This window comes from Cynocephalus volans, chromosome 15, assembly GCF_027409185.1.
Source record: "Cynocephalus volans isolate mCynVol1 chromosome 15, mCynVol1.pri, whole genome shotgun sequence".
NCBI lineage: Eukaryota > Metazoa > Chordata > Mammalia > Dermoptera > Cynocephalidae > Cynocephalus > Cynocephalus volans.
Window position 1 is genome coordinate 14,421,520 of NC_084474.1, and position 17,224 is coordinate 14,438,743.

General features: G+C 41.4%; 1 protein-coding gene across 2 annotated transcripts in view; it reads left to right on the forward strand.

Annotated features, from left to right (window-relative positions):
• The window catches only part of LYN (LYN proto-oncogene, Src family tyrosine kinase), a 55,163-nt gene extending 39,903 nt beyond the window's left edge, over positions 1-15,260 (forward strand). For both annotated transcript variants that reach the window (XM_063079229.1, XM_063079230.1), the window contains exons 10-12: positions 7,399-7,552; positions 10,105-10,236; positions 14,577-15,260. In XM_063079229.1, coding sequence (XP_062935299.1) covers positions 7,399-7,552; positions 10,105-10,236; positions 14,577-14,779 — 489 coding nt within the window. In that variant the 3' untranslated portion in view covers positions 14,780-15,260. The remainder of the gene's footprint in view (positions 1-7,398; positions 7,553-10,104; positions 10,237-14,576) is intronic.
• The last annotated feature ends 1,964 nt before the right edge of the window (positions 15,261-17,224 follow it).

Genomic DNA, 17,224 nt, shown 5'->3' on the forward strand with positions numbered 1-17,224 from the left:
CATCCTCACAGCCTTTGTTACTCTCTGTCTTTTTGATGAAAGCCACTCTACCTGGGGTGAGATGATATCTCATTGTGGTTTTGATTTGCATTTCCCTGATGCTTAGTGTTGTTGAGCATTTTTTCATGTGTCTGTTGGCCATTTGTGTAACTTCCTTTGAGAAATGTCTGTTTAGCTCCTTTGCCCATTTTTTAATCAGGTTACTTGTTTATTTACTGTTAAGTTGTTTGAGTTCCTTGTACATTCTGTATATTAATCTCTTGCCTATTGAGTGGGAAGTTTAGTCCATTTACAGTTAGGGTTGTATTGGAAGGTATTGTCTTACTCCTGGCATTTTATTAATTTTCGTTTGGATATTTTAAATAACTTTTGTTCCTTTCTTTCCCTTTTATTGTTTGCCTTTTATGTTTGTTGGTTTTTTGTGGTGGTACGGTTTAGTTTCCTTCTCTTTCTCATTTGCATTTTTGTTCTACCAGTGGGTTTTGTTTTGTCTCGTGTATTCATGGTAGTGATTATTGTTTTTTGGATTCCAGGTTTAGGACTCCCTTGAAGATTTCTTGAAGGGCTGGTTGTGTGGCAGTGAACTTCTGCAGTTTTTGTTTGTCTGGGATATATGCTATTTCTCCCTCATTTCTGAAGGATAGCCTTGCTTGGTATAGTATTCTTGGCTGGCATTTTCTTTTGGTATTTTGAATATATCATCCTGTTTTCTTCTAGCCTTCAGAGTTTCTGTTGAGAAGTCTGCTGTTAAGTCTAATGGGGGCTCCCTTATGGGTGACTTGACAGTTTTCTCTTGTTGCATTTAGGGTTCTTTCTTGGTCTTTGAGCTTTGCCAGTTTGACTATAATGTGTCTCAGAGAGGATCTTTTTGGATTGAATCTGTTTGAGGATCTTTGAGCCTCCTGGATCTGAAGGTCTCACCCTATACCAGGGAAGTTTTCCATTATTATATCACCGAATAGGTTTTCAATGCCTTTTCCTTTCTTCTCCCCTTCTGGAACACCCATGATTGAAATGTTTGTGTGCCTAAGGTTGTGTGCTAGCTCTCTTAGATTTTTTTCATTGTTTACAATTATTTTTTCTTGTTTTTTGTCTGCCTGGGCTATTTCGAAGAGACCATCTTTGAGATCAGAAATCCTTTCAACTGTTTGTTCTAGCCTGCTGCTTAAGCTCTCAGTTGTGTTTATTTCATTGAATGAATTCTTCAGTTCTAGGCATTCTCCTGTATTATTTTTTAAGGCGTTAATCTCTTTGTAAATTCCCTCTTTCATATTGTGGATATGTTTTCTCATTTCATTGAGTTGTTTACTGAGTCTTCTCGTATCTCATTGAATTTCCTTAAGATTGTTGCTTGGAATTCTTTTTCAGTTATTTCATGGGTTGCCTGCTGTATAGGGTCTGGTACTTGAGAATTACTATATTTCTTTGGTGGTGTCATAGTTTCTTGTTTTTTTTTGTATTTCTAGTATCTCTATGTTGATGTCTGGTCATCTGGTAGAGTAGTAGTTTCCTCTGTTACTCTGGAGTGAGCTTTTAGGAGAGAGATGTCCTCTCTTTTTCCAAGCTCCACTGGTGGCTTTCCTTGTGTCAATGCAGCTGGGTAGGAGGTGAGCCACCTGTACAGTGATCATGACTGCTACCATGGCATCAAGTTGCTCTTGCAGCAGCAGTGGCTGTGGTGGACCACCGACACAGAAGCATTGTTTGTGATATGCTCTTGCCTTCTGTTGGGCAGGGGGCTGCCTGTGGCTCCTGACTGGGTCCCCAGGTGTGCTCCTGCCTTCTGTTGGGTGGGGGAAGGTGACTGCAGCTCCTGCCTGGGTCCCCTGGCATGCTTCTGTCTTCCCCAAGTGGTTTTAACATACAGAATAAGGGTTAAAATTTAATTTAACTGCGAAATGCACAGAAGGGAAATTAAACTCACTTCCAAACCATTGCACCAACCTGTGGCATGACTCTGAGAAAGTAGTTTCCTTTTGGTCTCATCCAAGTTGCAAAGGGAACAACATCTGTTGCTTTTTTACAACATACAGGGCTATTTGAATGAAAGAATGTTTCCCTACTTAATTTTAGCCTAGCTGTTTTCATGCTGACTGAGTGTTAATCTCATTCCAGCCAAGAATATATCATCCATTTCATTCCCTCTTTTGAGTCATAGGGCAAAATCAGTTTTAAAATGTCTTTGTTCCATTTTGCATCTTTTAGGCCATGTGTCTTTGTCCATTTGTGCTGCTATAACAAAATCCCACAGACTAGGTAATTTATGAAGAACAGAAATTTATTCCTCGTAATCCTGGAGGCTGGGAAGTCCAAGATCAAGGCACCAGCTGTCAGCATCTGATGAGGACCTTTTTACTGTGGCCTCACATGGCAGAAGGTGGAAGTGCAAAAAAGGGCCAAACTCTGTGTGAAGCCTCTTTTATAAAGTCCTTAACTCCATTTATGAGGGTGGAGCCCTCATGACCTAATGATCTCCTAAAGGCCCACACCTCTTAATACTATTGCACTAGAGATTAGATTTCAACATGAACTTTGGGGTAAACGCTCAGACCATAGCACCAGGCATTCACAATGGGGGCACGATTGCCCCCCAGGGATGAAAAATTGGTTCTTGAGGTATGAGGAAGTCTTAGCTATTATAATACTTTGTGGCCCTCCAAAGTTCAAACCTACATAACACTATCTCATTTCTTTGTATTTAATTTCTCCTGTTAAGTTAACTTTAATTAAGATTTTAATTTAAATTTAATTAAATTTTTCTCCTTTGATGATTAAAAAAAGGTTGAGAAACTCTGTTCTAAACGGAGATACCCCAAGCAAAACTTTGCATGTACTTCCTGAAATGGGTGTCCTGAACCTGGCCAGGGGAGAGTTTGTGATATCCTCTCTGAGGGGTGAAATTTGGGTTTAACAGCAATGAATTCTGGGAGTAAACCTCAAAACTATTTCTCTCTCTTCTCAGTAAAGAAGTATTCTTTCCATGAAAACTTTGGGTTCCAGAAGCATCTAGTTATCTGTCTAGTTACCTGTCAATACTGAGCTCTCTTATTGATGTGACATTCTACATTGTGGTGTTAGGAGCGTGGACTTTGAGGTCAGACACACACACTGTATATCGTGGCACCCTCCTTCATTCTGTGGCTTTTGGCAGGTTCTTTAATTTCTCTAAGGCTCATTTGTGTCTGTACAATGAAGTGAAACCTACCTGCTAGATACATTATTAAGATGAAACATGGATTGGGTGTAAAGTATGTGAAACAGGTTCTGGTGTATAGTAAGTGCTCAATTAGTGTTGGGGGAAGTGGTGGTAACTAATATCTATCTACCTACCTTTCATTATTATCATAATAAAGTATCTGTGGGCACAAAACAACAAAACAATCTCCTAAATCAAACACATTCTTTTCTTCAGACTTGACTGACTCCACATAACTCCAGCACGAGTCAGCCTTTCCAAGCTATTGGAACAATGGGAAGTGGAAAGTGACCCCCCGAATCCCCTGGGGTCCCCAGGGACAGATGAGCTTTTGTATGATATATTTATGTGACACTCTTTCTGCAGTGCTGAATGCTAAGTGGCAAGGGCAGGGAGGGTGGGGAGGAAGACGGTATTCCATGAGAGAAAAGTTGATCTTAGATTCCATTAGCCAAAGTAGTCTCTGATTTCTTCTTGCTGTTGTGCAATAGAGTGAGCTGGATTTACTTTAGCCAAAGTAAATACAACCTAAAAATTAAGGTTTTGTAAAAAAGCAACCAAGGGAGAACAATACTTATAGATCAGGTAAAGAATAGGAAGAATGAACTAATTTTTGTTCAAAACAAGGGGAGTTTTGACATTTATGATCTCAAAAATGAGTCCTATCTGAAAGCTTTTATTTCACTCCCATGTCTATTATTTATTCAAGTTGGCTAATGCTATTGTTTCGAATCTTGTCTTGGCAAATACTATTATTATTGTTTAGAATCTGAGCTCCTTAAAGCACTCTGGCATGGAAAAGAAAGCCAAAATAAACTAGGCTTGCAACAAGTTTGTTGTTATTCCAGAGAATTGTTTAAAAAGTGCATTCAGATTCATGTAAGTGCAGAACTTGGGAAAGTGTGATAAAAGCCTTACTAGCAAGTTCCTGGATGCTTTCCTTAATGAGCTGATCATCAAAATCTCTTACCAATAATGAGACTGAAGGGGTCCCTGCTGCCGTGTTAGAGGCGTGCAGCCAGCACACATCAGTGTGGCCAAATGACAGCCTGGGAAGAGTGCCCAGCACAGGTTGTGGGTTGCTATTGTCAACTGCAATTTCACGTCTAAGTTGGGATTTCATCCAGCTTCAGCTTTTTTGGATTCCTGGCCCAGGTTGTGTGTAGTTATTGGAATGTTAGATAGATAAGTGTGTAGGAACTCAGAATGTGAAAATGCTGAATTACCATGGAGTGCATGCTGAACTACCATGGAGTCAGCAGTTCCCGCTCAGTTGTTCCCAGCTCCTCTTGGATCCCGGATCCAGCTCTGATCTGCTCCAACCAGGCATTACTGCTCTGTCTCCAGAAGCCCAAATGCTCAGCCCCATTTCTGTTATAATTTCACACACCATTTCACACATCCTCCGCCTGATTTTCACTCTCCACTGTGCCCAGTTTTCCTGGCTCTTTCTCACAAGTCTTGTTGAACTTTGAGGTACCAGCAGACAAAGGGAAACAGAGCAAGCTCCTATTTCCCATCCTCCACCAAGATTGTCCACATCGTGTCATTGTCTGTTTCAGTAATACCCACTCTGGAACGAGTGAGTGCATGAACTTCCTACCACCTTCACGTGCTACACTTGCTGTTTCTGAGCTGCAGAGAACATTGCAAACTCCAGAGGTGCTCCACCCCACTGGGTTCTACCCACTGCCCACCTTTTGTGGACTTCCTGTAGGGGCCATTGCGAATATTTTCCAGAGATAAGGGTTATGCATCTCCTGAGTGCCAAGGGCTTGTGAGAGTTGAGGGAAAAGGCAGGGGAACACACAGTCACAGCTGTTCAGACCTTCCCTGGCTTTTTCTTCTGTCACTTCTAGTTTCTGCTCTGATCAGCACCCGTCCCACTTCTAAGACTCTTTTCCAGGACAGCCTCCCATGTAATTATGCTTTGTCCTGTGCTCAGTGCTGGGCTACAGAAATGTACATGCCCCACACCTACCCCTAGGGATTTACATGTCTGCAGTGATCCTGGACAGGTAAACAGGTGAAGAGCAGGGAGCTCTGGAAATGCACACGTGGGAGGAAAAGGGGTGCCAGATAAGGCTGCTTAGAGAAGTGACATCTCAGCCAAGACCTGCAGAATGAATAGATCAGAGGAATGGGGCAGGGAGTGAATGTTGCAAGCAGTGGCGGGAGGTGTGGAAGGCAGGAGAAAGGAAGTGGTGGTCATAGTGAGGAGGCGGGAGGGCTGAGAAAGGGCCAGATTGTACGGGGCCTTGGCAGCAGTGTTGGGAGTCTGGACAGCATTCTTTGGTGCCCGTCAAAAGCAAAATACTGGGCTGACTTTGAGACTGATGTAGGACACAGTTATTATTGCATGCAAGATTTTGTGAACAGAAAAATATCTGCCAAATTCCTAACAACATAGTATTCTGGTAGTATTAAAATTCCAGCACATTTCTTAAGGAATTTTTCTTTGGCTCTTAGAAAGGTTTCGGTGACAAGATTGAAGGTTCCAACAGATACAATTGAGAATAGTAGAGAGATAAGTTGTGCCTCTTGCCCTGGAGTGTGTATCATCTAGTTGGCATGACAAGAATAAGTACAGCCTATAAACAATTACAAAGCTCCGCTTCATTAGCTGCAAGTGGTTTATGTATAAATTGACTGTCTAGGGTGGCTAAAGAGGAATTATCAGGGCTGGCCAGTGAGAGCGTATTGCTGGTAACACCAAGGTGAAGGGTTCAGATCCCCCTACCAGCCAGATTTCAAGAAAGACAAAAACAAAAACAGAAATTATTGAAGAAGAGTTCAAGGAAGTCTCGCTGGGCGGAAGGTGAGCCTAGAGACTGGCCCAGAGAGGGCGCAAAGGCCAAGCCTGTGCTAAGGAGCTGATCCTTTGCTGTGCACCTGGGCTGGAAGTTGGGCTTTGAATTGCGCAATAACCAGCGAGGCTGTTGTGGTTAGTGGGGAGAGTCAGTAACTCCAGGCTGAACCACCTGAATTTAAGGTAGAGTCTGGCAGAATGCATTCATTCCTGTGTGAAATACCCCTAACTGGAGTTTTCTCTCTAACTGCTTACCTGATATATCTACTTGGTTTTCTTGTTTCGCTTCCTCCCTCCTTTCCTTCCTTCCTTCCTTCCTTCCTTCCTTCCTTCCTTCCTTCCTTCCTTCCTTCCTTCCTTCCTTCCTTCCTTCCTTCCTTCCTTCCTTCCTTCCTTCCTTCTTTATAATTTGGTAATGTCTTCCTTCAAAATATCATTTTGGAAGGATGCCATATTTCATGTTAAGCAATGAGTGGTGGTTTCACGTCCCCTATATTATCGTTCAAATCTTTGCTTCTTTCCTGCCGTCGTGCTTTGTTGTCAGAGTGAGTCTTTCTGATCATCCTGGAGGGACTGTGCAGAGAATCTTGCAGAACCGGTTTCATGGGTGTTGATTAACTGACAGAGCGGATGCTGTTGAACACAGACATCCTGTTCTTGATACCCCAATAATTTATTTGTATTAGCATGTTACTCTCTCCTGCTCCATTGTCTTAGTTCACTCAGGCTGGTATAACAAAATGCCATAAAGTGGGTGGCTTACAAACGACAGACCAGTTCTGAAGGCCAGGAAGTCCAAAATCAAGGCACTGGCAGATTCCATGTCTGATGAGGGCTTCTTCCTGGTTCATAGATGGTGCCTTCTCACTGCATCCTCACATGATGGAAGGAACCAGGGAGCTGTCCAGGGTCTCTTTAATAAGGACACTAATTCCACTCCTGAAAAAGCACATCCTCATTACCTAATCACTTCCCCACCTTCTATTACTGTCATCACATTGGGGGTTAGGATTTCAGCAAATGAATTTGGGGGGACAGAAACATTCAGACTATAGCATCGGTTTTCTCATTTGAAAAACTGGGATAATGACATCTGTATAGCTACATGTGAGAATTTAGTAGGGTCTTAAAAAGAGTCTTCACACATTAGAAAATGTTAAGACATGCTGCTATTTAGAAAAAAAAGGATCACCATTATTGGAGATTTGGGGACATTTATTTTAGGAAGCATTCAAATGGTGATTGTCATTTACCCACTGTCTTTAAACCTTGAATGATCGGAATAATATATATGAAAAGATTTTAGGAACTCATAAGTTTTTTGTTTTTACTTGATGGTGCTCTATGAGCCTACCCTAAATACGAACACGAGAGAGCCTCTTTGTATTTTCAGATTGCGGAGGGAATGGCGTACATAGAACGGAAGAACTACATTCACCGGGACCTGCGAGCTGCGAATGTTCTGGTCTCTGAGTCACTCATATGCAAAATTGCAGATTTTGGCCTTGCTAGAGTAATTGAGGATAATGAGTACACAGCAAGGGAAGGTATGTTCTAGTAATGATCTTTAGATGTTTTGTTATTGTTTCATTTCATTTTGATTTTGTCTGTTTTTAACAAAGCAATCACCATAGTCATTATAAATATAAAAGTATTTGGTACAACATTCAGGATGTACCATAATTGTGTGAAAAAAGTACTTTCCTGATTAACTCCGTGTGATACATTTATAAGATTTACAAATGCTATCATTGGTATTTCAATTAAGCAAAGAAAAACAAAAATAGATTTGGCAAGATCAAGATTCTTTACCTTATATTGTTAAAGATTTTTACTCAAACTATGAAGTGTACTTTCCATAACTACAGAGAAAATATTTCTGACATTCTGTGTTCTATATTCTGGCCTTTTAATTACAAATTAGAACACGGACATTATCACACACAGAGAACTAAATATAATACGACAAAAAGACACTCTTTTATTTTCCCACATTCTGTATTATATGTGTAAACCAAGTACACACAGAGAGGCGTAAACCTCCCAGTCCCTGGACACGCCCTGGACGCTGAGCACAGTGGGGGCTGTTCTGGCTTCTCCTCCAGCAGGATCATTCTAGGATCACATGTGCTGCTTGTGGCCTGAGGATCCTGATGGGCTCCCCACTGAGAGTTGAGTGAGTATTTTTGCAGTACTCGCTCTCTTCTGAAAGAGCCAAGCAGTTTCTTGACATTCCTAAGTATTGTTAAATATGAATTATTTTTCTTTTAACTATATGGATGTTGTTTCTGGAAGATGTCTGCACAACTTATAGAGTTGACAGACTGAAAACACTGCTTCGATTTGTTGAATGTCTCTTGCGTCCATTGTGTCTAGATGGTTCCCCTCCTGCCTCAAGCCTGTGGAGGGATAGCTTATCCTTGGCCTTAATGACCATCCTCGGCAAAAAGGCAGGCATCAGAATAGTTTGAAGAAAAGGAGTTAAAAAAAATAATAGCTCAATGCACTAAGCATTTATAGTATGTAAATGGGCTTTTCATACATTATCTCATTTATCTTTACAATAACCCTATATGATAAGCATTATTATTCCCACCTTATGGATAAGGAAACTGGTGCTGGCCAGTTTCCTCAGTTAGTTAGAGCACAGCCTTATAACACCAAAGTCATGGTTCAGATCTTGATACCAAAAACAAAAACAAAAAACAAAGCATACATAGGTAAGGAAACTAAGAGATTCTGCAGCTTTCCAATGTCCCACAGTAAATGGTAGAGCCAGGATTCAATCCCAGGAGATGTAGCCTCAAAGTGTCTGGAGTTGATTCCACTGGTTTTGTTGAATTTGACAAGCCTAAAGTCTCATAAGAATAACCCATCTCATTCAAGAAAGCGTGGCTTAGTGCAGAGCGCGCATTCCAGATCGAACAGCGCGCCATCTCCTGGCGTGTCTCAGGACGACAATAACGCCTTTCATTGGCATTTACATGTGCCCGGCACACGGACCAACCCTCTTAACCCTCACTGCAACCTGGGACGTTCGACTGTTTTCCCATTTTACATATGGAAGCTCCAAAACCTCACAAAATGACTTGCCAGAGTGACACTCAGCAGGAAACAGCAGAGCCGGGATTCAAACTCGGGCTGTGTGGTGCTGGAGCCAAACTCCCAACCTCCGCAGGCAGGCCCCACCCGGGCGCTGCTGCTCAGGTGGGCGGGGGCCCATGTAGCAATGGGCGACAGTGCCCAGCGCACGACAGCTGCTCCGCGAGGCTCTCTAGTGTCCTCGTTGTTTTTACTCAGATTTCCAATTTTAATCAGGCATCACAAAAAATTCCCAAGCGAAGACTAATAAAGGCACATGAACAACCCTAGCCATTCCAGGGTGCCAGAGTAGCAGTCTGGGCTGCGTCCCTGCCTTTCTCAAGGGGACCCTGCAGGTTTCCCCTGGGCCAAGTCTGCTTGTTCCTGGTCCCTTAGCTTCACCAGCTCCTCTTGAGAAATGTACCTCCATCATTATCTCATTCTAGGCAGATCATCGTATTTCCCAATCCTAGAAGTTTAGTAAGGATTTGTCCTGTCAATTGAAAGAATGGGACATTAAAGTTTGGAGTAGTATCTGAAATACTTGTTGGTACAGGCTTAGAGATACTTATCCACAAAAATATACACGTTAAAAGATATTTATATTCCATGTAAACTTACTATGGGTTGATGAGAGAAAATTTGAGCACTAAAGATGTAGTGGCTGGTGTTGAGGCATGAATGCGTATGCTAAGAATAAATTTCTTTACATTCTGTATCACACTCTTTTATGTTTAAAGTTGGCTAGTTATAATATCCTTGGGATATTATACAAAAGAAACTGCTTTCTAAAGATGGGAACACTCAAAAGGGAAACAGAGGAGGGAAGCAAAAAATTTTAGTATAATACTTTGTATCTCTGTTTTGTACTACGTGTATGTGTTACCTATTCAAAATAAATAAGTTAAATTTTTAAGAAACTCAAAAATCAAAAGAGAAAAGTGTGAGAATCACGTGCCCATTACTTTTTTGTTTAAACAAAGATGCCCAAGTAAGAATCACATGTCTTTCTCCTTAGGTGCTAAGTTTCCCATTAAGTGGACAGCTCCGGAAGCAATCAACTTCGGATGCTTCACTATTAAGTCTGATGTATGGTCTTTTGGAATTCTCCTGTATGAAATCGTCACCTATGGGAAAATTCCCTACCCAGGTATCATTTACTTAACCTATTTCTATTCAAGTGGTACATATGAGAAAAAAGTCAAGTTGCATGAGGGCATTAAAAAACAAACAAAAAAAACCCCAACCCAACCTCATCTATCCAAAAGCAAAGAATAAGTGTTTTGTACCAGAACTTGATTTTCACTGTCTTTAGTGGAATTTGTTCTGAAATGTGCTTAGACAGTTCTCTGCCTTCTTTGTTTATTGAGTGCATATTCTTTTTCTTCGTTCATTAATTCTGCCACTTAATGGCTAGGATGTGTCTGATACCATCGAAGGCATTGAGAGGAGGATGAATTACACACCGGTGCCCCTCCAAGGCAGTACCTGATGGAGGAGGAAACAGACATAGAAACGAGATTTCCAATGCTTTTTGGCTAGTCTTTCCTTCTGCACTTTCCCCGCCTCTGCTGGCCTGCTGTTCCTGAGCATGGATGGAGCTTTTCCATTCAGTTTCTCCAGCGTTAACCTAGGCACTGCCAGGCAGGCTCTGGGTACCCTCTGTCTGGGTCCTGTCTGCAGCTGCTGGCCCCACCCTCGCTCTGGTATGCTGGCCCCTCCAACATAAGCCTTCCCAGGGCTTGTTGGGATGGGCCATCCTGCCTGTCACTGGTGTCCCTCTCTGTAGAAACTTTGATTACACTCTCTTCCTCTTGGCTGAGACCGCTTCTGCCTCTTAGTTTATCCAAAGATGGAATTTCTATGTCTTGTTCTTTTTTTGTTTGAGGATGAATTACAGGGAAAAAAAGATGGGGAGGCAAAAGACCCTCGCTTCACTACCTTAAAACCAAAACTGTGATTATATTTCTATATAAATTTTAAATGAAAAAAGAGGGGTCTCTGTGGTTAGGGTCTTGTTTTGCTTTGCTCGTGTAAAGAAAACAAAGGTTTGAAAATGACAGTTTTCTGAAGCATCATGTCTTTTCTGGCTGTTTTTTTTTTTTACCAGATATATATCTAGCATTTAATGCCACGTGTGAACTGGAATCAAGAAATTCCTCCTGCTGCAAATGCTCACCTCAATCACAAGCAATGCTCAGGAAGGAAAAAGAGTTTGCCCTTTTGGAAGGAATATTATGGGGTGGGAGACTGTGGTCTCAGAGTAGCTGATGTTGCTTCGCCCTCACCCACACAGAGGCCCTGTGTCTTTAGAGCCTGTTATGGTTTGAGGAGCTGCTGGGCCCCCCCTCCTGTCACTAACCCCAATTCCCTTTCTTGTCTCTGTTGTACTACATTTTTCTCTTTCCTGTGCTCCTTTACCAATTGTTAGTCTCTGCTAATTCCTACACAGTCCAGATGCCACCTCCTCTCCCCACCACCTCCCTCTATTGAGGGTATCTTCCCCATTGGGCTGTGTGCCATTTAGGGACAATGCTCTGTCTTAATCATCTCTGTATCTCTCAGAGCTTAGTGCTAGCTCATGACCCATAGTGAATGCTCAATAAGTGTCTGAAAGAATGAAGGATGGAATAGGAAATTGCTTGCCCTACAAGGAGATTGCCAGCCAACAGGTATTTGCTTTCTCCAAGATAGCAACAGGCCAAGTACCAACTATCAAGTATAATCTTAGGATCTGGTTGAGGTCTCTCTCCCCACTTTCTTTCTTCCATAAGACATGTCATTTAATAGCTTATTTTGCATGTTGGTTCGCTTGTACATAGAAAGGTAGACTTCAGATTCCCTTCTTTTAATCTCTTTTATGAAGTCAAATCCTCCAGGCAGAATGGAACTTGCCGGGCCTTTATCTGCATCATTGAGAGAGTTCTTCACAGATAAGAGAACATACAAGAAGGAGGAAGAAAAATTCTGCAGTGGGGCAAGGGGTACCTTAAAAAAGAAAAATTTTTCCTTCGTGGGCACATTCTGACCTTTTATGCAACTGGGGTTTCTCCAGGAAGGAAGTGAAAGAGATATTAACCGGTGCTATTTATATCGTCCTGGATGCTAGTCTTCCCACCAGGATCCCAGAACTTCACCCAAAGCCCATGCAGAAGTAAACACAGATATTTCTTCAGAAATTTATCCAAGTGAGCTTGGCTAGTTACAAGAGCCAGAGCAATGCTGAAGCCAATATGATTTTATGGAGACTAAAACCCCCCCAAATAAAGAAAGTGAACCAGATTAGCTGTTGTGGCTTTGAGCAATGAGAATCAAATAAAGTCTTCCAGTTAGAAAATTTCAGTTACATAAATTTCTGAAAATGGTGTTTCAGAAGTGACTTGAGAAAAGTTAATTCACCATGTAAACAACTCTCAAGATATATGAATGATTATAAATTTCAATTGGATCTTTCAATTTTAAAAACAAGGGCTTTTTCAAAACAGAAATAATCATGTCTTCTTTCAGGATTTTAAATCCAGGAAGGGCCCCTTAGGTCACTGTTATCCATAGAAGAGGAAAACTTAGGAGCAGAGGACCTCAGAGTTCACTGAGCATGACCCATTGTGAGCACTACACAGAAACCCACTCCACATGTAAAGCAGAAGTTTCACAGAACCACACTGACCTTTACTTACTATTAAGTCCAGTGCTTTCTGATATATTTCATTCTGTTATAATTCATTTTTTAAAATACCAGTTGTGCCTCAAAACGTCAATTTGTTGATCCCAAATGAGTGATGGCCCACAATTTGAAAAATACTGATTAAAGAATAAATTCAAAAGAAATTCTGTTTCAAATCTAATAAAAATCATTTCCCTCAAAGCTACTAACTATCTTTTAGAATCTTTCCAGTGACTGATATTGGTAAAATCTGCAACTGTGGAAAGGAGATAGCCACGGAAAGGAAACTGGTCATGATGAATGGAGTTCCTCTCACATGCCAGTTATTGTCTATATTCTACAATATAGAATAAAATTCTTCCCTAGAGAAGCTCACAGCCAGGCAGAATAGGGTATCCATGGAACATGCAAAACATACCGATGTGGGTGGGTACTGCTAAAACTACTAACTGACCACATTTCTCTACCTCATTTTAATAATGGAGGAAAATGTTATTATTAAAATGACCTCCCCCCCATAAAGCTATTTTCAGGACAGTTCAGCTTCTGAACTACCCTGTGATATATGCCCATATTGAAAGCCATCCTCTATCATCAGTCCTCTTGCAAAGCTCAGTAGGAATAATGAACACCTTAGTTTCCTCACCAGATGTTAAGAATATGCAAATTCCAGAGTTAGTGTGAGCTTTGACTCTGTCCAGGTACTGAAGACTGGGACAGTTTGATGAGTGTGTGAAGTAGCTCCACTTGAGAGCTGAGACTCAGGTCTGATTTTTTTCCTCTCGGTTACTGTCTTGCTCTGAGAAGACAATGACTCCCACACGATTCTCGGCACAGATTACAGACAGGTGTCCTTCACATCATGTAAACCATTGATCCTTTCCAAATTAATCCCTGGGTTTTTAACTGTTTGGCAAAGACATAATCAATTGGTCTGATGTAAGGCTGTTGATTAAGGATGATTTAAGGATGTTGACTTTAGGTAAATTTATAATGAAAAGCCTATTTTTATTAATTAACATATTAATATTATATTATTTAATTTTGGTATGAGATGTATGCAAAAATGATCTCCTGGTAAATAAATTACAGGCAGAAGATGAAAAAAAAAAAAAATCCTACCCTACAAAAGAAATTGAGATTGAGGGTTAGAATTGGGCTTGAGCGGTTAATTTAAAAGGTCAGTCAAACCCAGTACCCTTTTGTCATTAAGGAGGACTTGCTCCATCTTCTATTTACCATGTTTTCCTGTTTTTTTTTTTTTTTTGTGAGCTAAATGCTGTCTCGATCCCCTCTGAACTAAAATTTAGTTATTGAGTTGCTTACAGTAATTTCCTTAACCTCTATACGAGTTTGCTAGGGCTGCCTTCACACACACCACAGATCGGGTGGTTTAAACAACTAAAATGTACTTTCTCACACTTATGGCATCTGGAAGTCTGAAATCAAGGTGTCGGAAGGGCTGGCTCCTGAGGCTGCTCTCCTTGCCCTGCTGATGCCACCCTCCCCGTGTGTCTTCACATGGCCTTCCCTCTGTGCCTGTGTCCTCATCTCCTCGCCTTATAGGGACACCAGTCATATTGGATTAGGGCCACCCTAATGACTTCATTTTAACTTAATTACCACTTTAAAGGCCTTATCTCTAAATCAGTCACATTCGAGGTACTGGGTGTTAGGACTGAATTGAATTTGGGGAGGATGCACGTCAGCCCCTACCATCTCTGTAAAGCTGCTCAGTCACGGCTGCAGGATGTGAGGGGCAAAAAGAGCACTGCTGTGCATGACCCTTGGTCAGGCGTCTCAGTGGCCTGTGTTTTCTGCCCTAGGGAGAACGAATGCAGATGTGATGACTGCCCTGTCCCAGGGCTACCGCATGCCCCGCGTGGAGAACTGCCCGGACGAGCTCTATGACATCATGAAGATGTGCTGGAAAGAAAAGGCGGAAGAGAGGCCAACCTTCGATTACTTACAGAGTGTGCTGGATGACTTTTACACGGCCACAGAAGGGCAGTACCAGCAGCAGCCGTAGAGAGCAGGGAGACTCGGCCATTTGGCAGGGATGGCGCCCCATTTAAAGAGAGAAAGTCGCAGCCACTGGTTGCACTAGTTATTTCATGCTCTGGGATCATCTGCCATGCCTGGTTCCTGAAAGTGGAGGCTACATTACTCAGGAAGAACACTCTGTGCTTGGGAAACTGTTCTGTTCTCTTAGACTGAAGCCCATGGGGTTGCTGCTTGGGCTGCCCACAGCTGGCAGTCTTGCTTTGCTTGACCAACATCTGAGTACAGCCTCCTGAGAAGGAAACACCTGCTCTCTCCAAAAATGCATCCATGCTAGCCCTGTGTTCACAACTGGAGGTGTGACTCAACGGTTCAGAGACCATTGCAGTGAATCCCCAGTAGTAGCAGAACTAAACTAATTTACTGAGCTAAAATAACCAGATGCATAGTGTGACACTTCCTTGTATTTTTTCTGTGCTTTGGCTTACTCGTTAGAAAAAAATTACTAATCCAACCTTTTTTTTTTTTTTTTTTTTTAGTTTTATCCGTATTTATTAGTAATATTTTAAAGCCTAAACTCTTATGCACACACACACATGTGTGTCCTGGCTCTTATTAAAAATTCATCCTGTAAGCTATACAAAAACATCAAAAACGTCTCCTACAGAGAAAGAACAAAGCAGAGACATGTAACAATGGCTAGGATTCCAAGACATTATAACAAACCTATTTATAATTATCAAGGAAAAAATTTTACTTTGAAGCTCTCCATGTTAAACATGGAAAATACCTAGATTACTGTAGATAACAATAACCTCTGCACTTGACCCTGATCATCATTTAAAAGATATGTAAAAAGATTTAATGAGGAATCTATAGAACTGAAAAATATTAATACTTTTTAAAGTTGTTTTAATAAACTGATCAGGTAACTGGAACAAGACAAGAATGCCCGCTGTCTCTACTCTTACTCCATGTAGTACTGGAAGCCCTGGCCAGAGCAAGTAGGCAAGAGAAAGAAGTGAAGGGTATCCAGATTGAGAGGGAAGATTATCCCTGTTCACAGATGACATGATAGCTATTTTTCTTTTTCTTTTTGGCAGCTGGCTGTTACTGGCATCAGAACCTATGACCTCGGTGTTATGAGGTAGTGCTCTAACCAACTGAGCCAACTGGCCAGCCTACCTATCCTATTCGATGTTGCAGGTGAAGTCAGCAGCTTAAAAATATCTGAGACTGTTAAACATTTTTTCTGCCCAGCTCAGCTCCGCTAGACAGGCAGCTGCAGCTGCAGCGAGTATCTGCTCTCCTCCACAGTGGTGTGGCTTGTGAGCACGTGCAGCTGTGCCGTTTTGCGCAGTGCAACCCCTGACCACTTGGGGCTCTTCACACCTCCCAGGAAAGGGAGAAGAGCCTCAGAAACTGCGCTCCCTTAAGAAGGAAGATTTTTAATGGTCCAGCCCTTTCAGTTCCACAATTTCCTCTATGCAGACTTTTTTTGACAATGTAGTTTGGAAGAACAGTAAGATTCTAATCTCTGCAGAACCTTATAGGGCTTTCTAAGACAAGCATTTCCTGCGTTGCTTCAAATGATTTGAACAGTATATTACGGATCATATATTAATTTCAGTTGTACTCTAGAAAGTACAAATGCCATATCTGGGGCTATTTTTGTGATTCAGCAATCTTTTCTAAATTGTGTAAGATGTGTGTGAAACTATTTATACACCCGGATATGAAGGAAAAGAAGTGACTGAGGAGGCTTTGATGAACCACGACGGCAAGAGATTGAAGAGGTTTCGTTTTCCCAGGTTCTCCACTGTAAGCTTTGTATGGAAACTGCTATAGCACATCATGTTTCACTTATGCTGTTGTGTATATACCTAATATTCCTATTTTTGATTTTATTTTAATACACATGGCCCAACAACATCTCAAGTTTTTATATGTGCTTAACATTTTCAACTATTGTCAGTGTACTAATGAGTACCACTTGGGGTTGGGAGCGTGAGAAGTGATCCCACGCAGCTATGTGCTTTATACCTGTGCGAGTTCTACCCCCGTCCTTTGAGCTTTTCACATTGGAGAGCGGGGGAGTTGGTGACCTGAGCGCCTGAACATCCCTTTATGGGGACAAATAAGATTTGTTTTCAAATAGGCTTAGCGGACACCACTAAAATTTCATTTTGTATGTTTTCTTTAGGGAAGGGATAGAATATTACACATTTCTTTAGATTTTAACTTCTTTTTTCTGTATGATTTTTTCAAATGTCCTTTTAAAATATTCTAAAATACTCTATTTACAAGTGCCATCTTCACAAAGGTAGAATAATGTCATTACATCATGTCTGCACATCTGGTCACCTGATTCACAATGGGAAGTTTTCTGCATACACCCCCATTCACGTTTTATTTCAGAATCACACATATTATTACTTAATGCATTAACGTGAAGTGTAAAGAATCCGTAAGG